Source organism: Eulemur rufifrons, chromosome 8 (assembly GCF_041146395.1).
Source record: "Eulemur rufifrons isolate Redbay chromosome 8, OSU_ERuf_1, whole genome shotgun sequence".
Classification (NCBI taxonomy): Eukaryota; Metazoa; Chordata; class Mammalia; order Primates; family Lemuridae; genus Eulemur; species Eulemur rufifrons.
Genome location: NC_090990.1, coordinates 78,577,337 through 78,599,200, shown reverse-complemented (window position 1 = coordinate 78,599,200; position 21,864 = coordinate 78,577,337). Strand labels below are relative to the sequence as shown.

The following is a 21,864-nucleotide window of genomic DNA, read 5'->3' as shown; positions in this document are numbered from 1 at the left end:
CACCCATAAACAATCCTACATACCCCTAACATGCCTTTGGACATAGAGGCAACTGAGTTGTATTCAGAGATACTGGTTGGTGGGGTTGCTGTCCTTAGCTGAGTCTATGGTTGCTCATGGCCACATCCTCAGCATCCTGTACAGCACAGCTTTGGGCCCTTTGGCAGCCAACTTTGTAGTGTTCTAGTACTATTGGCTTCTTAGTAAAGAGTGACCAAGAAATCATAGTGCCCCGGCCAGACAAGGAACACTACCGGAAGCCACTGCACATAGAGCAGGCATATTTCTCACATGTAAGTGTTCTTAATGGCCCTTGTGTTACCATATTTGTTGCTTTTAAGTTTAACTTACTTACAATGACACCTACTAATTTAGCTGGGCTATTTTTAACATAGAGTCACAGGGACTTTTAACTCATTTTTGTAATAGGTTTTCCTTATCCCATAAAATTTTCTTATTGGATACTTTTTATTTCATGAAACTCTATGGTATTGAGATCATAACTTTGAAGTTATTACAAATATAATTAAAATAGATAAAATTAAACAGTAAAGGTGAACAGTCATACAAAGTATTACTTTAGGATGATAAAACTGCTCACCACTCCCACCTGTACAACTTAGTTCAGGCCCTCATCATCGCTTTCCTGGATTACTAATAAAAATTTCCTAATAGCCTCTGCTCTTGCCAGTTGTAATCCATTCATTCTTTGTGTAATTGCCCAAGTAACTTTCTAAAATGCAGATCATGTCACGCAGGCCCGGCTCCGTGGGTGTGTAGCCTGTGCTCATGCAGGGCCCATGCTCGAGAGGACTCTAAGTTCAGTTTAATGCTCTGCTGTCACAGTTTTGTAATTCTTACCTGATTTTTGAACATAGGGCCCCTCATTTTTATTTTGTACTGGGTCCTATGAATTATATAACCAGCTGTATAAAATACAATTATGTAATCTATCCTTCACCCAACCCCACCTCGTGAAGGCTCTTGAAGCCCCTCTGTGAATTTCCTAAGAATTCATGAATATGGTTCAGAAGCATCTGGATTTTCTTTAAACTTCCTTCTACTTTTAAAATTATTTTTTTTAAAAGATTAAACCAATGGATTTTTTTTTTTATTTCATCATATCATGACGGTACAAATGTTTAGGTTACATATATTGCCTTTGCCCCACCCGAGTCAGAGCTTGAAGTGTGTCCATCCCCCACATGGTGTGCACCACACCCATTAGGTGTGAATATACCCATCTCCTCCTTCCCCCTCCCATCTGCTGGACACCTGATGAATGTTATTACTATACGTGCACTTAAGTGTTGACTCTCTGAACCATAAAGTGCTTTACAAATGGAGTTATTAAACGGTTTCAAAGACCTAATGTTTATGCAAACACCTAAAAAACTGATCCAATGGTAATGAACCAAATATGGCATTAGTTTTTCATATCCATTTTTAACTTTTAGACTGCATATTAGAGAAGAAATGTAGGCTATAAAACCAAAAAATTATAAACAATTTAAACAGTTGGTTAAATTCCAAAACATTGAATATAACAATTGATTCACTTACTTGTCAATTTAGCAAGTGATTATTGAGCATGTAGGAGGTGTGAGGATTCAAAGACGAACTGAGGGTGCTTAACACCCAGATGGTGGTGGGGGTGGGAGGCCAAAAACTACCCAACATTATCAATAAAGTGCTTTGTAAATGCTTTCATAGATGGGCCCGGGGTAATGGGGCTTCAGGAGACAGAAGTGATATCTCAGGGAGCAAGAGCCAGGCAAGTGTGGTAGGCAGTTGGGAAGTACATTAGTTTTCTAGGGCTGCTATAACAAAGTATCACAAACTTGGTGGCTTAAAACAATACCACTTTATCCTCTCATAGTTCTGGGGCCTCAAAATCTGAAAGTAAGTTTTCAGCAGGGCCATGCTCCCTCTGAGGGCTCTAGAGGAAAATCTTCCCTTGCATCTTCCAGCTTGTGGTGGTTCCAGGTATTCCTTGGCTAGTGGTAGCATAGCTCCATCTCTGCCTCCACAGGGCCACATTCGCATGGCCTTTTACTGCACATCCCCCCTCCCGTCTGTCTGTGTCTTCTCCTCTTCTTTTAAGGACACTTCCTGTTGGATTTAGGATCTGTCCTAAATCCAGAATGATCTCATTTTAAGATATTCAACTTAATTACATCTGAAAAGACTCATTTTCCAAGTAAGACAGGGGTGGGGTATCTTCAGTCTTAAAGCCACATGTGGCCTTCGAGGTCCTTAAGTGCAGCCTTTTGACTGAACCAAATTTTACAGAACAAATCCTTTTATTTTTGTTGATACATTTTGTTCATCTTTTATATTTTTATTTTATTTTAAAAATGAATGTATTTAAAAATAAGTTTCAATGGAATAATCCTCCCAGTTAGAACATTAGTAAGACATAAGGGCTAAATGCAAGGCTGTTATGCTCATGATTTAGCTCTAACTTCTCCCCGCCCCCAATCCGCCCTCTGCACCTTGCTGGCACCACTATCGCACTAGGCTGGTTGGTGAGAGTTTATGGTGGTTGAGTATGCCAGTCTGTTGTCAGTTTTTGACAATGGTGTACTGTGTTTCTCTTTGAGGTGGAATTTGTGAGTAGTTGGACAGCTGGACAGTATTTTTTAATTCTGTCTGCTTAATAGCCCATCTTGTCAAAGAAGACCAAGAGAACACTGAAAGAAGAAAACATTATTTAATGAGGATTGGGAGTTGCAATATGATCCTGTTTCTGCTAAAGATGAGATGATTTGCTTACTTTGTGACACTGCAATATCAACATTAAAGAAATTCAATGCCCATCACCATTATAACACTGATAAGGACCACAAATATTTTAAATTAGAAGGAGAGGCATGAGAGGGTGTATTGCAGAAAGCAAAAGAAGAAAAGAAAAAGAAAAGACAATTTTTTTCAAGCAGCAATAAGACCTGGAAATAATGCCACTGAAGCAACTTACAGAGTAGCTTATATACTCAAGAAAAAAGAGAAGCCATTCAGTGATGTGGAAATTGTGAAAGAATGCACTGTCAAAGTTGTAGGATGCTTAGACCTGAAAACATGTCAAAGTATTAACACAAACAGCTGCTTTTTTCAAGGAGAACCATAACTGATCAGCAGTGTAAATTAGCCTTCAACTTAACAGAATAACTTCAAAAGGAAAATGTATATTTTTCAATTGCTTTGGAGAAATCAAGTGGTACTACTGACTTGGCACAGGTTTATGCTTATGTTTTTAGCATTCTTGCAAACAGAATATGGGGAATAGATATCTTCCACAACTTTCAAGATAAATGTCATGAAGTTGGACTGAATTTGGTAACTTTAGTGAGTGTATCTACAGACAGTGCAACTTCCATGACAGGAGAACATGAAGAGTTTGTTGCACAGGTTAAAAAAGTATTAACAGACCCAGATGTTCTCATTTCTTTTCATTGTATCTTGCATCACTAAAATCTCTGTGCTAAAGCTACTATTTTAAGTGACATTTTGCAACAAGTTATAAGTATTGTTAACTATATTGGTGCAAATGGAACATGGCATTGTTGGTTGCTGTATGAGGTATTCAGTGTGGATTTGCCTATCATTCTAAAGTGTGTTGGCTATCACAGGGACAGGTGTTAGCCAAAATTTTATCTCTGCAACAACAGATAGTAAAGTTTTATCAAGAACAGAATCAGCAATGTGAATTACTGAAAGATGATTTCTATAGGAATGCAGCATTTTTGTGTGATATCATGTCAAATCAAAATGACTTGAATATATCTTTGCAAGGTAAAACTAAGTCTATATGATAAGTGGCAAAAAAATCCAAGCATTTCAAAAAAAGCTATCTGTTTTCAAAACACTTCTTCAAAAGCAAATCTTGGAGGAACATTTCCCCCAGCAAAGGTCATTGATGAGCAGGATGATATATTCGAATCATGTGAAGAATATGCAGCTGTTATAGACCTATTCATTGGAGAATAATACAATGAAATGACATCATGCTCAAATTAGCATTTCAGCCTCACCTAGTTGATATCACCAAGGCACGTAAAGAACTACAGATGGAATTGATCGAGCTCTCAGTAAATGACATTTTAAAGTCATTGTTTGATGCTAAGAAAGATCCAATTGAAATATGGAAAAATGCAGTAGAATACCCACACCTTTGGTAACATGCCAGAAAAATGGTTTCTTGCTTTTCAACCACTTAATGGCTGCAAATCTACGTTCTCCTGCCTAATCGAAATCAAGATGCCCTTAAGGTCACAAATGATTGACACCCATCTAGAGGATCGGCTGAAACTGCAGACCTCCTTGCTGCAACCAAATATTCAAATGCTTTCCAATGAACAGCAGACACAACAAAGTCAATAAAAGATTAGTTATCTTTAAAATTAACAAATAGTTTTAATTTTTTGAAATTATTAAGTACATAGTAGTGAGATTTTTACAAAATAATATACATTTTTAAGTATATCTAATTGAAGTTTCTTGAACGTGACCTCATTTGATTACAGCTAAATACTGCCTTCCAACACAAAAAGGTTCCACACCCCCGACCTAAGGGAACAGTCACATCTTCCCAGGATTAAGACTTGGACACATCTTTTTGGGGGCCACTATTTACCCCACTACAAGGAGTCAGAGAGATAATAGAGAACAAATTAGAGCAAATTATAAGTAGATTAGCATGGCTAGAGCATAGATTCTTGGCAGAGAGGGATAGGATTGAGACTGAAGAAACAATGAAAGGCCACATCAGAAAGGGCCTTATATATCATACTTAAAAGCTGGAACTTTTTTTTGAAAACAGCAAGGATTTACTTTACTTGCCCCCTGTGAGCTATCCATGCCCTTGTTCACCCCTTGAGAGAGGTAAATTAATCATGCATACCTAATCCAACCAGCAGATGCTTTAGTCTAGCACATTTTAACATTTTCAATTACTTGCCAAGCTTTTCAAATTGATAAATTTCATATCAGAGCTGTATGCCTACTTATTTTTGAAATATGAGTGATATGGTGGCTTGGAATTAAGTTCTCTATGGCAATAACTGGATGGAGAAGAACACTGCTCCCCCTCAAAAGGCAAGTGTTCTCTCCCATTGGCCTCAGTCCTTCTCACTCATTATTCTTTCAGCATGAGGCTGGGGCCATTAACCTTACATCGTTATGCTTTTGCTGTTGGCATTTTCTCTACTGGGACAACTGGGCTCATTTATATTACCTGACTTGCCCTTAAGATGAGTGAATTTGTAACCTTCCTTTTACACAAGGTATCTCCTCTTTCCTTCTGCCTAAAATTCTCTTCCACTCCCTCTTTCTTTTCCTGTTTCCTCATCTTTCACTCTCTCATGAAAAGAACACCCACAGGAAGCATTGCTTAACCTTCTCCCCAGGTCTGGGTTGATTATTGCATGAATTTTTTTCTTGAGGCAAGGAAAGGATCTTTTTAAACTCAGGGCCTAGAAAAAACTATTGATCAATCTGACTTCTGTTTTCTGTGAATCCTTTCTGTGATTTGTGCTCCTGAACATATACCTCAATTATTCTTATTAATTAATCCTTTTTATGTGTTTCTCTCTTCTCTTAGACTAAGAGCTCCTTGAGGTCAGCAATGACAGACTCCCTTATCTCTGTATCCCTAGCCCAAGCACATTGTCCAGGACACAGTATAAAGGCATGATAAATATTAATTGAAAATGGATGAATGAATGAGGGAATAAATGAATGAATTATATATACATCTCTTTCTCATAAAGCCTCAAGCTGTTTTTAAACTTTTAATCAATAGCTTTTTTTGGCATATACTGTATTTTCAGTGGGTATTCTGAGGAAATCTTTTTTTGTCTGTCAAGAAACATACGGCCTGCTTCCTCTTGTCCTTGTTTTGCTTTGCACAGGGGATGACAAGCTTGTATCCACTGGCTCGTATCTGTCTGCAAGTACACTCCTGCCTCTGTTCCCTCCGCTATGTCCTGCAGTCATCTAAGCTCCAGGTCCCAGCAAAGCAAAATAGTTGGGACAACGGGCCTATGAAATGATTTCTTCTGTTTCTCATCAAGGTTTATCCCCTGAGTACAGTTAAACCTCCATCTCTCTTGATTCTGTCTCTCACATCTCCTGATTCTGCTAAAATGGTGAGAACCTAGAATCCCTGCGTTCTGTCTTCCTCCCCTGCAGCCCATGCTCTACCACCTGCCAGACACACTTTCCTCTAGTACCTCAAGCAGCTAAGATACTACCCCTTCTCCCTTTGGATAAGGAAAAAATTCCCTCACATAGCTTTCAAAACCAAACTAGTTTTTCCAACAGAGTTCACCAGCTTTAGTAGAATATATATCTACTCACTTCTCCCAGAACATGCCTCACCCCATACCCCACAGTGCCTTTGCCCATGTCACCACCTGCATCAAATGCAATCCCAGCATTGGCCGTCCCTTTACAAGGAAAGGACTTCCCAAATGAACAAATTCTTTGCTGCTATTTGAGTGGTAAATATGTCTTTAGTACTTTCTCAGTTTTCAAAGCTGGATGGGAACCCTTCCCGGTTTAGTTAGAGTCATGGCCTTCCTGATGCCGTAATTGGAACTGCCAAGATGTTCCAGCACCAGTGTTAGTTATATGAAGCTCAGATCCTCATCTTTGCACCCAGTCTTTTAGCTTCATTATCTTAACTGGTCCTCAAAGCAGCTCAGATTCATAATCTTTTATTCTTAATTCTGACATCTTATAAAAGCCCTCTCACGGGTTGTTTTTTATTCTGTTTGTTTCTGGATTAATAAAAAACCTGATCTGACCTGCCAATTCATTGAGTAAATTAATGAGAGGCTACTTACAATTCTTCACATATTCTACTTATTTGAATATCTGTATGTTCTGATGTAGAAATGTGAATTTTATTGTGAGGTGCAACATCTGACCACACTGGGGGTATCACATCATGGACGGTACATGGATCCTATTATCTAAACTCAGAAAAAGTTCTGAACTCTGAAATACTTCTCAACTTAGGAGTTTAGATAAGGGATTGTGGAGCTGTAGCAAAGCACACATTGCTACTTTCCAAATGTGACCAATGAAGAAACTAAGCCTCAGAGAGGATAAGTCCCTCCCATGGCATCAGAGCCCCAGTGTGCTGGCAGACTAGGGCTGGAGCTCAGATCCTCTGATTCTACTGGGGGCATAATCCTCTCCATATCGACACCTAGTGTGGATGCTTACTTCGGGGTGGAGAGGGGAGCGGAAATAGAGATCATTTCACCTCAGCCTGTCAAATGCATTAGTTTTTCAAAAAAGAAATAGATTCCTAGAAAATGTACAACTTCTAAGTGATTATTTCCAAAATATAATAACTACTACACACTTTAAAAATAGCTAAAGTAACACATAAGGCTGAAAGGTCAGTCATTGAGTTAGCTTATTCATTGTGGAATTTGATACTCATTTTGTATATATTTTTGTTCTAATTAGATATTACTAGTGTAATCTAGACACAAGCCCAGTTCTCCAAAGACGTATGCTTGTTTCATTCATTCATTGAGTAAACACAGTGCTAGGGTCTGAGTATAAACTAGAGCGCGAGACACACATCACCACTGTCTGCATGGAGGACTAGTCAGTGTTTTAACTCAGTTGTTTGAAACTGTGATGTGATGATGAAAGTCATGCCATATCTGGACTTTTGGTACCTAGCTCAGCCTTCAAATGCCTGTTTAACCCATTATGTACTTAAAATAAATTATTAATTGTGCTATAGGAATACACGGGATACATGGGATACAATGTTTCCATGAGAAAACAGGTGGAATGTTTTGATTCTTGGTGTATGTCTGAACATAATTGCCCCTTCAAGTGGGAATATAGATTTCCTGCCTAGAAGCTTCTGTTTGCTGCTGAAGCTTGAGGATAGTGCTGTTTTATTCCTCCCTTGCTGCACTTTCCACTTCTACTACTGACCTCAATCCAGTTCAACTCAGGGGCGCACACAAGCACACATCTAATTAACCAACAATTCTTACCCATTCAACCTCCTAAACATTCCAGTCTGTTCATGACTGCAGCCGTTACTCCAGTTCAGGATGTGATGATCCAACACTTGGAACCACTTCAGCTGAAGCAATATTTTAAAATTCAAGTGTACTCTTGTCATTTTCTCACTTCCCTTTAGCAGCTTCCCATTTTCCTTGCAAAGAGAATTCCTTCACTTGACACACAAAGCTTTTTGTAGCCTGGCCTCTGGGAACCTTTCTGGCCTAATTCCTGCCACTCCCCTCTGCGCTCACCCACACCCCTACCCACACAGCTTTCAGTCTGACACCCTGAGTCACTCTCAGTTCCCCCAGTTCCTCCTTTAAGCATGCTCTTACCTCTGCTTGAAGACTGCTGAGTCCTGCCCCCACCTCTAAGGCTGAGGAAGAGAGAATTCCTCTGACTTCTGCACTGCACATAGCATCCTTGTTAGGGCATGGCCTTTGCAACTGAACTGCTTGAGTTTGAATCCTTGCTTCATCTCCTATTAGCTTGAAGTCCATGGGCAAGTTTCTTAACCTTTTAGTGTCTTAGTTGCCTCTACTGCTAAGTACCAATGTCATGGAATTATTTGGATTCCTTGATTGAGCACATGTAAAGCACTTAGCACAGTCCTTGACACATGGTAAGCATTGAACAAATTTTAACTTTCATTATGATTAGCTAATTATTGAGAGGGAGCCAAGGATCTTGCTAGGCACTGAGGTTACAAAGAGAAAAGGAGATTTCTGTCCCTCATAAGCTAGCAAAGGAGAAAAAGAAATTATTTCAATATAAAAATTATAATTCTTTTTATAATAGTTACAAACACAATACTTGGTAGCAAATGAGAATGAGATCATCCCCTTTCCCCAACAGCTGGAACTGAAGGGGAGGATGAGATTGGAGGTGCGAGGTAAGCTCTAGCAGAGAGATCTCTTTTGACATCTTCGACAACTTGTATGCTTTAAATGCAGAGTGCTTAGGTGTGAGGGGTAGGAGCTGGTAGGTGCAGGAGAAGAGAAGTTATAGGGGTTCATTCTCCCCGCCTTCCTCCTTCTTCTTGAAAGGGACTAAGGTGAGAATTGGAAAGCAAGGTAGGAGCACAATGGGAATGTATCTAGGCTACTTTCAGTTGAATGAAAATAGAGGGAGAGGGAGTGTGGGAGGGAAATTTCTAACCATGAGGGAGGAAAAGAAGAGCACTTCTAAGACCCCAGTGAGGAAAACTTCTCCCCATCCTGCTGTTTTATTTACTGATGAGGGGTAGGAATGAGGTCAAGGATATCGTATAGTGTAGAGTTGATAAAGTATGTGTTGCTGGTTGCAAACCTACATATGCTCTCTATTCATACATACCCACAATGACCATGAGACTTTGTGTAGTGTGTGTGTATATGTGTGTGTGTGTGTGTGTGTGTGTGTGTAGGGGTGCCTGTGTCTTGTGCCACACATTTTCTTTCCTCATTGCAAGGCTATATTTATCTTTTTAAGGTATGATATGAGTCTTTTCCTGGTGTTATATAATTTAAAACGATATCTCAAGATCTGGAATCCAGCTCTTAATATTTAATTTTTTCTGAGACTGTACGATATATAGATGTATTATATATAGTGTAGATCACATTAAAATCATATATGAAGTCTGTCCAAAAAATATCCAGCCATGTAATTTGAAAAATAGAGACATTTATTGAAGAAGATATAAGATACAAGAGACATAGGACATAGGACAATGATGCCTCAGTCCCCTTCAAAGTAGGCACCTTGGGACCTCACACAGTTCTCTCAGCATCTCTTCCACTGTTCAAAACACTCTGCAAAATCCTTTGTTGGAATTGCCATCAGCAGCCTCATTGTATTTTCCTGAATCTCATCGACATTCTGAAATTTCTTCCCTTTCAAAGGTGATTTTAGTTTTTGGAAAAGCCGGAAGTCGTAGGGCGCCAAATCTGGACTGTAGTGGGGGCCAAGTCATCTGAGTGATTTGATGTTTCACCAAAAAAATTCTACACGAGCTGTGATGCATGGGCAGGCACATTGTTATGATGAAAGCTGCCAATCACGAGTTGCCCATAGCTGCAGTCTTTTTTTGTCACATTGCATCTCTCTGCCTGTCATCTCAAGAACATTGAGGTAGTACTCCTTGTTAATTGTTTGGCCTGGAGGAGTGTACTCATGATGGACAGAAAACACCAAGACAGTTAACATGGTCTTGATCTTGCTGCAACTTTGCCGCACCTTCTTTGGGCATGGAGAACCTGGCAACTTCCATGGGAATGACTGGGCCTTCGTTTCCGGATCAATTCCGGATTCAATTCCAACCGTGACCTTCTTGAGGAAATCTGTTTCATTGGTAGTGGTTTGAAGCAAGTCATTAGCAAATGCAGCACGATATTCCTTCTGCTCTGGAAGCAGAAGCCATAGAACATATTTTGCCAGGACACATTTCATGCCAAGATCCTGGGTTGAAATCTTGGACACAGTAGCTTTTGGAATCCCCAGATCAGCTTCTAGTTATTGCACTGTCGGTCACTGATCTTTGCTGATTGCAGCCCATACACGTTCAGCATTCTCAGGTGTTCTGCTTGTTGCAGCCCTTCCAGAACGTGGATCACTTTCAACAGATTCTTGAACCATCTTTAGAGCAATTGTGCCATATTTTTATTTGTGCTGCACTTATTGCATTGTCCCTGAAAGCCTTCTGAATCATCCAAATAATTTCTACAGAGGAATGTTCAAGCTTAATGCAAAATTTGATGCAGATTCATTGCTCTACTCAGTCATTTTGAATGCAATGGCCACACAGTACACATGCTCACTCCACAGTGTCTAGCGCCCCACTGACTAGTACAGTGAAGGCGTTGTTCACGCATGTGCCGTCCAGTCCGCCCTCCTTGGCTGCCAGGTTACATCAATGTCCTGCAAACCGTTCTCATTATATTATTATTAATAATGTCTGGATACTTTCTGGACAGACCTCATATATAGATAATCACATCATCATTAATTAGAGTTTCTTTCCTTAACCGAAGAAAGTCTGAGAAATATTTTGAGTCCTAGAGATTTAACTGCCAATTCAAACAGTTTTAAGGACTAGTCAGAGATACTAATGCTTTCACTGTTTCACCAGTAATTTCTTGTCCCTGACATTAAACTTAAATTTTTTATTTGCATATTTTAATAGCTTTGCAGCTTCTACATTCTTCATTTGACTTTAAGGTAAACCACGTCTAATCCTTCAATTCACTTAACAGTCTAGTGCATATTTTTGTAGTACTGAAAGATTTTCAGAATGGTCTTTTACATAATTCCTTACTTGCTAGTCAGAAAATTTTAAATCTTAAAGATGATGTAATTCTTAAAATTATAGCAATGATATATCTTGTGCTTGCAGGTAACTTCTCACATTTTACACAGCTTTCTTTTCTTTGATTCAGAACCAGAAATAGGATAGCAGCCTGTCTTTTAGTAAATATCATCTTAATTTTTATCTGATATCTGGAAACAAATGTTAAATGGTCAGCATATGTTGTGCTTGATTTCACAGATGACCATAGCAAATAAAAATGTTTTCATTGTTCTTTGTGATGGATGAAGTGGCACATGTGCGTTATATTTATTGAGGGGGGGGGGAGGGAGTGTCATACTGGAGATAGACCGTCTCCGTGTAACATCAGCCATGGCTGCACTTCAGGGATTAGGTAAATGTGTCAGGGATGAAGGAGCTGTTATTCACAACCAAGCCATCAATCGGCCTTTGTGCCGAGGGCAGCTGAGTTACTGAGCATATTCAGATCTTAACTGCATGTACCAGCTGGTCCCAAACACTGAGGTTGTTGTTACTTACATCGCATTTGTGACTCGTTAGTGTTGCCCATTCAAGGACATCAACTACAGGATAAATTCTATGTTCGTAATGATGTAATCTTTTGTTAGGTACCCATTAAGGATATTGTAAAGAAAATGGATGTTTACTCTTGATTTTCAAATACAGTCAGGACCTTTATCCCCATGCCCGTAAGTTAGGCAATTAAATTTATTATTTCTCCCAGCAAATGTATAGTTTTCATTTAAATTTATCATTTTAATCCTTTTAGTTTATTCTAGTTGCAAAGTAACCACAAATCTTCAAGGTGCCATGTCACAATAATAAAACTTATACTTCTTATGTGATTACTCTTCTAAATCCTACAAACTAGCATTGTCGTTTTAATTTTTAAAATGATATAACTAGGACTCAGATAAGTTTAGTAATTTGTCTAAGGTGATGGAGCTACTGGGTGGTAGACTGATCTTTTAACCCAGATTATTAAACTCCTAAAGGTGAGCTTTTCCTCCAGGTTTATCCCGACTAAATATGGAATCTCCCAAGTACCTAAAGGATATTAATAAATAAATAAAGCAATTGGTTAACTTTGATGGAATTACATTTTTTAAAAAATTGCTGTTATGATAATTAGAACTTGAAAATAAATGTGATAATGTGATAATTAGAACTTGAAAATAACTTGACTAAATGTGATACTCAGAAAACTTAATATAATTCCATACCAATTTCATTTTATTGCAGTATTGCTATTTCAAATAGTAATATGTTAATAAATATAAAAAATGGATATAGATAAAAAGATACAGATAATTGTTGTCTGAGAAAGAACAGGCAGCCTAAAAACTGGTTTTAGGTTTAGCACCTATTCCAACCAACATAGTAAATAAAAATAATGAAGTAATGATAAATGCTGAAATGGATATAATCTTTTTGGAATAGTCACTGATCACTTTTCATACCCTTTGAATTATGATACTCTTGTCTAGGTCAGCACTGTCCAATAGAAATATAAAGTGAACCATATGTATGATTTTTAATTTTCTAATGTCACATTTTTAAAAAGTAAAAAAGAAGAGGTGATATTAATTCTTAAAATATATTTTATTTAACCTGGTTTATCCAAAATATTACCATTTCAACATATGTCAATATAAAAATGAGTGATAAGGTCCACATTCCTTGTTTTCAAAGTTTTTAAATCCAGTGTAAATTTGGCACTTGCAATACATTTCAATTTAGATACTAAATTTTCATCTGAAATATTTGATCTGTATTTGAATTTCATAAAATTTACAATGTAAAAAATAAATGTGCAAACTCAATTTGTTCCAAATATATTTTAAAGTTTTTTAATAAACTAATGAAGTGCCAGTTTTGAAATGTTTAATTAAAATCAAATAGAAATAAAAATTTAGGACTATTAATACACTTGCTCTTGCCACATTTCCAGTGCTCAATAGCTAGGATAGCTAGTGGCTGCCATATTGGATTCAGTGCCTCAGAGCAGGGAAGACCTCAAGAGAAGAAGCAAAAGAAGACAGTTTTTAGCATCAATAGTAAAATGAGGCTAGCTTTGTCAAAAGAAGAATAGGAATTTCTAAATCTCAAAGCTACTTTTCCATACCAAAAGCACAATTTGAAGACCTGAGTATTTGATTATGAGCCAATAATAGAGAGAACACAGGATGAAATGGATGGTACTCACCAACCTAGGGGAGGGCAAGGGATCCCTTTCTGGCCTGGGTGATGGGAGATTGGAGAAGAAGGAAGGGCAGAATGGCAGATGTGCACATTGGGGTGAGCATCCTTAGGTTAGAAACTCTGAGAAGGAAGTTGGTCACTGGATAACAGAAACTGCAGAGACATTGTAGAAATAAGAGAAAGTGGAAGGGCTTGTACCTCATTTCTGGCTTAAAATTGGGAGAACTCCTCTCAGTATACCTCTGCAGCAGGTATCAGGCAGCAGAGACTATAGCTGCCATGAGAGCCTGAGGACCCTGCGGCAGTGCTTGAGAAGGCAGACAGCCACCGGGAGCTAGAAGGAGGATGTGCTGGACATGATAGAATCTTTATAGTCTGTGAGCCTAGGTGAACCAAGTCAGCATGGGGCCACAGGGACTTTAGTAGTGATTGTTAGTAGGGCACCAGTGATGCAGTGGGACACACACATGGCAGTGGTGGCCGGCGAGGGCTGGTGGGTTGCTTCCCCATAGTGGCTGTGAGGTCCACAGGTCTCCAACTAGACTGCAGTGTTTTTCTGTTTGTTTGTTTTGTTTGTTTTGCTTTTTCCCAGAGAAGGGAAGGGTGAAGAACTGAGAACAATTGTGCATCTATTCAGAATTCCTCCCTTCTCCATCCTGTTCCTGCTCAGTGTAAGATGGGTGCTCATGATGAAGTTTAGGTCAGTTACAGAAACTAGAGTAGCTCTAGGTTTTACACAGTCTAGACTACAGTACTGTATTTAAAATTTGTGACTTCAGTATACCACCATCTATTGCACCACTACCATCACCTCCAACTCCCATCACAGCCCTGAAAGGTCTAAATTATGTGAACACAAATCTGTCTGGTACAGTCCACCATTGCATCACAATTCTGTTACATACCCCATCAGACACCTTTATGTTGCTATTTGGCAAATTTATGAATGTGGATAAAAATATCAAGTGTGGGTACAATAATAAGAGTTGCAGGACACTGTACAGTTGGCTTAACAAATGAACCCTCAAATTTTTTGTACAAAATTTTTTTTGTACAAAAATGTCACTGTACCAGTTTGCAAAACAATCTCTAGTGGAGTGCCATGAGGTTCTGTCCTTGATGCTATCATGTTATTGGTGATATATCTGGAGCTAACTAGATAGAGGCTGGAAGTTAGAATGCCAATATGTAGCTGCTAACATTAAAGTTCAGAATGGCCTTTACAGGGTGGAATACTATTTTGAAAACAATAAGAAACTTCTTTTATTTTTGAGAAATATTTTAAGAGTCCAGGCTAAGGGGAACTTGAAAGGGCATCAGTTCATGTGAGGAAGTCATGCAGGATTTAATAGACCACAAACACAATATGACTAATATGACCAATAATGGCAAGAGGTTATTTAGAAAACAAACAAACTTACCAACAAACCTAGTGCTTTATTAGATTGTATTAACCAAAGTTGCCAAAACCCAGAAATGAGTTTAAAGATAATCTGATCCTAAACTGACTATGAGATGTGGATCAATGAGGAAGACTATAGGGTGCAATCCAGGAAAGTCAACAGCTGCACTCTGGACTGGGCAGAAGATATGTGCCCTGATGGATTGCATTTTCGGAGAAGGACTAACAAATGTCAAAAGCACTAGAGTCCAAGCTGCTGAGGGATCTGGCCACTAAGTCATTCCTATACTGATGGATGGAATGGAGGCTGTTTAGTCCATAGGAAAGAAGAGGCAAATGGTAAGGGAGTACATAACAGTCACCTGCAAATGAACAGTTAGTGAATGTCTTTAAGCAGAGTACGTAAAAGGGGGAAAATGGCAAAATAGCATATAGAAAAAGTGAAAGAAGCATGAAAATGAGAGAAGGAACAAAGTTCTCCAGGTGCTAGGCCAAATGCCCCAGTAAATCTAATAATGATGTCCATTAAGTCTATTCCATTCTCCAGGCACAGCCCACAGAATCGAGGACCTGGTCCCGTTATATTTTCCAGTCTGGCCCTGACATGACCCCTGCAGTTACTGAGGATTCACTGTGGACCAAACTTTGTGCTAAATACTTTACCTATACTACGACACTTAATCCTTCCAAGACTGCATGACAGCATTTTAATTATCAATTGTATTTTGTATATAAGGAGGTCAAAGCTTAGACAGGTTGAAAAACTTGTCTTAAGTAAGTGGCAGAGCTAGGACTCAGGCTAGATCTTTCTGTCTCTAAAGTAGATGTTCTAAGCACTATGCCTGTTATCTCATCCTGTGGAATATACTTCAAAATCCAGTATGTTTATTCATTCATATATTAAACAGATACTGATTGAGTTTGGTAGTTTTCTGTTGACACCATGACAAATTACTACAAACTTAGTGACTTAAAACACAAATTTATTATCTTAAGAGTTCTATAGATCAGAAGTCCAACCAACATAGGTCTTATTAGGCTAAAATCAAGTTGTCAACCAGCTGGATCCCTTCAAGAGAGTCTAGGGGAGAATTTATTTCTTGCCTTTTCCAACTTCTAAAGGCTGCCTGCATTCCTTGGTTTGTGTTCCCTTCCTCTATCTTCAAAGGCAGCAGCATAGCATCTTCAGATCTCTCGCTGGCTATAGCCAGGGAAGCTACTTTTAAGAACTCCTGTGATTATGTAACATATTCACTTTTTTCTAGGACATGGGCATCTTTAGGGAGCTATTTTTCCTATCACAAGTGCCTACGCTGTACCAGAGATTGCTCCAGGCAACATGAGGCAGACAACAAGAAAATATGCAAGATAATTTCAAATAGTGATAAGTACTTTCAGACAATAAAAGTTGAAGAATTCACTTTTCCTTAAGCATGCCATTCATGCTTTAGTCATTCAGTAATTTTTGAATTCTTACTATGTAAAAGGCATTCTATGCATTTCAAATAGAGCACTGAGTTTCTGTTCTAATGGAGAGAACAGACATATATACATATGAATGGAGACCATGATTTTAGATAGTGAGAAAATGCTATGAAGAAAATATTCTATTCTCTCTCCCCCGTACCTTTGTATTTTTCCTTTATTCATTCTTTTATTCGGTAATTCTAGTCTTTATTGAATGTTTACTGTGTGTGAGGCAAAGTGCTAAGCCCAGGGCTGACAATAAAGAACCCAAACTTGGCTTATCCTCAGTCTAGCAAAGGAAACAACAAAAATAAATAATAACCATACATTGTGGCAAGTGTTCTGGGAAAGGACAAACAGTGCTTTGAGAGTACAGAGCAGGATAATCTCTGCTGTCACCTGTGTCTAGGACACTTTCCCTCACCACCTCCCCTTTGCCTGGGACTCTCACGCTCATTCCTCAGGATCTAACCTTTGAGGTCCCCTCTTTGCAGAAACCTAGCTCAACCTCTGGTGCATAGTAGGTGATTAACAACCATTTGTGTGTTTTTATTTTGATAATAATATTTTTTATAAATAGAGCAATGTTTTCTCAATTGACCCAAAAGATGGATATTTATTGTAACAAATAAGTCAATTCACATTACGGGGTATTGTGATTATATTGTAGTAAAGGCAAACAAGTAAACAAAACTCTTTTATATATGTGTTAATCATTGTATATATTTGTATAAGCAAAGAGAAAATTGTAGAAGAAAATACACCTGGCTATTAACAGGGAGAAAATGATCAGCTTTGACTTTCTTCTACATCTTAGTGCTGATAGGTATTTGCACTAAGATAGAATGGATGCATAAGGACTACTAATAATGATTAAATGGGTTGGCCTGTAAGGTGGTGAGCATCCACTGACCCTAGAGGACTGAGTAAATATTAATATCATCCTGCTCAAATCACACACCCTTCTGTTTGCATTTTATTTTAGCTACATTTTGACATCTGGTTATCCTAGATGGTTTCATAAGTGAATTAAAAACCAAGTGAGCATAAATAATCAATTCCTGTCCTGTATCCAACTTGCTTAATAGATTATTATGCCATAATTTCCTCTTCTGCAAATTAGGAATAATAGACTTCCTGTAAGGATAACACAATTAGACTGGTTAAAAGGCACTTATATTCATAAAATACTAAAGAGTTGCTGAGTACAAGTGAAAACTCTCTAATTTTCTTTTGTGACATTTATGCCAACTGATTATGCTCCAGAAAAAGCTTTGCATTATAAAGTACTGTGGTTATCCACCTTAGAGTTAAATCTATAACCCGTGAAATTCAGTCACTTTCACTCTCCACTCTGGGTCTAGATGTAATGTGTAGATCTGTTGGAGAAAAAGCCAACTCCCAGGCTATTCCTAATATGGAAGATTTCTCATGAGTTTTCATTGTAGCCAGACTGTCTTTGGGCTCCTTATAACCTTGCTTGAGTAATTACTACAATTTAGGAATCAACTCAAATTCAAGAGAAACTTCAGAGTGTTGTAGCCCAAGCCCACAGGTTACTATGGACAAGTAAGGGCTGGCTGTGTCTGAGATGGCTATTGGGGATGAGAGGAAGGCAAATGTTTTTCAAAGCCATTTAGATTCTTTAGGAGATTTTGCACACAGACCGCAATTAACACTACTTTCTACTTCTCCCTAATAGCAGAGCGTAAATGTAGTCTTACTCCTATGATACTATGGCAGCCTTCTTTCTCCTATCTTTAATTCCAACTCTCTTGCATTCACTGATACTCATGGCCATTTCCTGCAGGCAAGAAATCAATAAAGAAAGAATAAAGGAACGTTAAGAGGTACTTAAGCGCCTTCTCCCTACTTCGCATTACATCTTTCCCTTCTCAACAGTGCCACCCCAATCATCGAGTTTGCATAGTCTTCATAATAAACTTTATCCTGATTTAATTTTTTCACCTATAAAATGAACATAGTAATCACACCTAACTTGAAGAGTTGTTTTATATTGCCTTGAGCAGTGATCACTCCTTAAATGGTAGCTATAATTAATATTAGCAGTATTAATATTATTCAGTTATCCCGCATTTATTTTGTCTTCATGAGGATAGGATATCTTTAGAGTTTTGACAAATGTGAATAACTGCAAAGCTAAGAAATCATTAACCAACCTTATAGCTGTGTTAAAGAAAATCTCACAAGCAGCCCGAATTTCACTCTCTACTCATGTGTACTCGTCATACAAGGAATTACTCTATTAGCTGCACCACTGGAAACCTGAAGTGGAGTGATATCCGCACCTTGTTATTCATGTAGGCAGAGCTCTTTAACACATTCTCTACAAATGGCAAAAGCATCACTTTCTATTCTTCATCTCCTCTTGTTTCCCTCTCATGTATACTTATCCTTCATAACTGTAATTATTAAGCTCTTCCAAGCACAGGCTTATAATACACAGATCTAGCTCTGAAGGTCACGGGCCATGATGGAGACAATTCAGCTTCTATTTTTCCCCTGGAGTATTAGGACCTGAGATAGATTGCAAAAGGCTAGAACTTGGCTACAGAGAACTTTTTAAATAGTCATACAGCTTGAACTTTTTAAATAGTCATACAGCTTCTTTTGGCAGATAAAAGGGCTGAAAACTTTGTCCAGCAAAAAAAAAAAAAAATAATAAAATTGAGAAGATAATTACTAAAATGGCTGCTGTGGACTAAAAACCTGATTTTGGTTTACTTTCTTAAGCAGATATATTGTTTATTTAACTGAGGAAAACAGTCAAGTGTTTGTATGCATTTCTCAGTATTTTTCTGAGTATATTATCAGTACCAGATACTAAACTGACATTTAAACCATAAAATCTGATTGTACTGTCAAAGCCATCTCTTTCCTAATAACTCTACTAATGAAATAATAATTGACACATTCCACTTGCAGTCAACAGATTTGCTGATAGAGTAATACATAGTTTAAATTATGAACAACTGAGCCATAGAATAAATCACATGAGGGAGGATCAAGTTTCTCTTGAGGATGGTGGCTCATTACCTGGAGGCATTTCATTCACTGCAATAGTTTGACACTATTTGTTCTTCATTAGTATATGTGAAAATACCTAAAACATAGATATCTATTCATTGTTTTGTTTTGGTTTTAGTTGACACATTTCCCTTGTTGTACTTAAGTTTTTGGTTGTCCTAATTCTGGCTGATAAAATTTAATTAAAGTGATTTCATAATTTCGGATAACAGCATAAAAGCAAACCTTGATGCTGTGTTGAACCTATTCTTTCTTCAAAGTAACATCTATTTGGTAGAAATCTATTCCATTTTATTTTTTCTAGCTATATTCACAATTCGAGTTTTATCAAGTATGCATCCTCTCAATATGGCATACAAAATGTAAACATTAAAACACTCCATTAGTTTTCCCCTTCTAACAATATTGTTGAGATTGATCTAAAATAAAAATTCAGATAAAACAAGAATAGGTACAGTAAAAGTAAAAACAAAAAGGGTCACTTGGAATATTTGTATTCAATGTTCCTAGATGATTAATAATGTTACATAAGTATTGGCCATTAGTAAGAAATTGTCGTATCAGGTAAGTAAAATTAAATAATTGCTATTTTTGAATTCTACTTTAAGAAACTTCTATCAAAAATTCATAAACTGTAGTTAATGATTTGAACCATATAGCCATATATAAATCTTTCTAAATATATATGTATACATACATAAAATATGCTATGCATATAAAGGAAATATCTTCACGAAAACTCATATTTTTTATTTAATATTTCAGATGTATATTACAAACACAATCAAAGCCAAAGGAACCAGACTTGCTAAGCCAGTTCTGTGCTTGGGCTTAATGTGTTTGGCCTTTCTTACTGGACTCAACAGAGTTGCAGAATATCGAAATCATTGGTCAGATGTGATAGCAGGCTTTCTGGTTGGAATATCTATAGCAGTATTTCTGGTAAGTACAAAGTTATTTAGATGTTATTGGGCTTTTAATTAAATTTTCATACCCACCTATAAGAAAATACAAGTATACATCATTGGGTTTGTCTAAATGTGTTATATCAAACAATAATATACGTATATTAAATATATATGTATATATTTTCAAACCATTCATTTCTTCCTCTTCCCCCATATGTTCCGCCTAAAGTCAGGTTTGGGGATGAAAAGAATATAAACCTTTTCATATAAATTGGAACAGGGCTGAAAACACCCAGTCCTCCCCAGATAGTTTTTAAGACTGGGTTGTTAGGATATTTTTAAAATTTCCTCAGAACAGTTGGTGTTCTGGAGTATCTGGAGCATCCCAAAGTACCCTAGTGACTCCCTGCTGTCCTTTTCATGAGCCCCCATGGCACAGTGCTCTCTAACAGGTAACCTCACCTATGAGATGAGCTGTTTCACTTCAGGAACTAAAAAGCCATCAATAGTTACCAAGACCATACCATGTCAAATCATATTTTACCAAGTAGTGAGGAGCATACGCAGTGACTTCTAATGAAGTAAGCATGCCATCTGTGCTCTTATAAAATCTCCTAGGAATATTCCCATAGGGTTTTGGTTGTTGGAAAATATGTTTACTCTGACTTTAATATTCATTGGTCCTCTATAAGTATGGGTATGTAACATTTTGCCAGGAAAACAAAATGTGTGGACTGCAAATCATGACATATTTTTACATTGATGCATTATAATTTAAGAAATATTTTACTTCCATTTTGATTACATCTAAATTGCTACTTAGATGTAACTTTCCTTTCTCAGCCTCCTTTTACTAGTTAATGTTGATAGCTAGTAAGCAAAAACTTATGTGAACCTTTCCAGCTACCAAAGGTTGGAGCACAATTTATGTATCGGACGTTCTAAGTTGTTTCCTCTAGAATCTCCTGTGGTAAAGTGATGACCACGACCTCACCTTTGCACTGCGTCCTGTGTTGCTTTTTGTTCACTGTGTATCCCCAGTAACTAAGAAATACTTAGCAAATGCTTGATAAATGAATGAATGGATGGGTGAATTAAGTACTGTTTTATTTGCTTTCCAGAACTCTTTTAAGGGTTAAATGAACTCCCACATGTAGGAAGGGCTGGTACAGAGAAGGCACTGGGTATCATGGTCCTCACCTTTGGTGACTGTATTCAAATCCTTTACACCTTTGAGATTGGTCTCAGATAAGTTCTTATTTCTCCAAGAACCTTCTCTGATTAGCTTGTTCTCTCATTTTCCTGAATTTCTACTACTCTCTCAGTCTTTTCTGTTACAGTATAATACAGAATTATATTCTGTTTTAAATGTATCATTCTTATCCCATGTGCATTTTGTTTCAGTTTAGAGAGCAGAATGCTCATGCTTAGCAAAATACAAAACAAATACTAGTTGAACAACAGTTATAGATTGATTATTATTATTTTAT

The 21,864-nt window shown here is 37.6% G+C and overlaps 1 protein-coding gene across 2 annotated transcripts in view; it reads left to right on the top strand.

Annotated features, from left to right (window-relative positions):
- The window catches only part of PLPPR5 (phospholipid phosphatase related 5), a 112,767-nt gene that overhangs the window by 64,042 nt on the left and 26,861 nt on the right, over window positions 1-21,864 (top strand). For both annotated transcript variants that reach the window (XM_069478269.1, XM_069478268.1), the window contains exon 4: window positions 20,232-20,408. In XM_069478269.1, coding sequence (XP_069334370.1) covers window positions 20,232-20,408 — 177 coding nt within the window. The remainder of the gene's footprint in view (window positions 1-20,231; window positions 20,409-21,864) is intronic.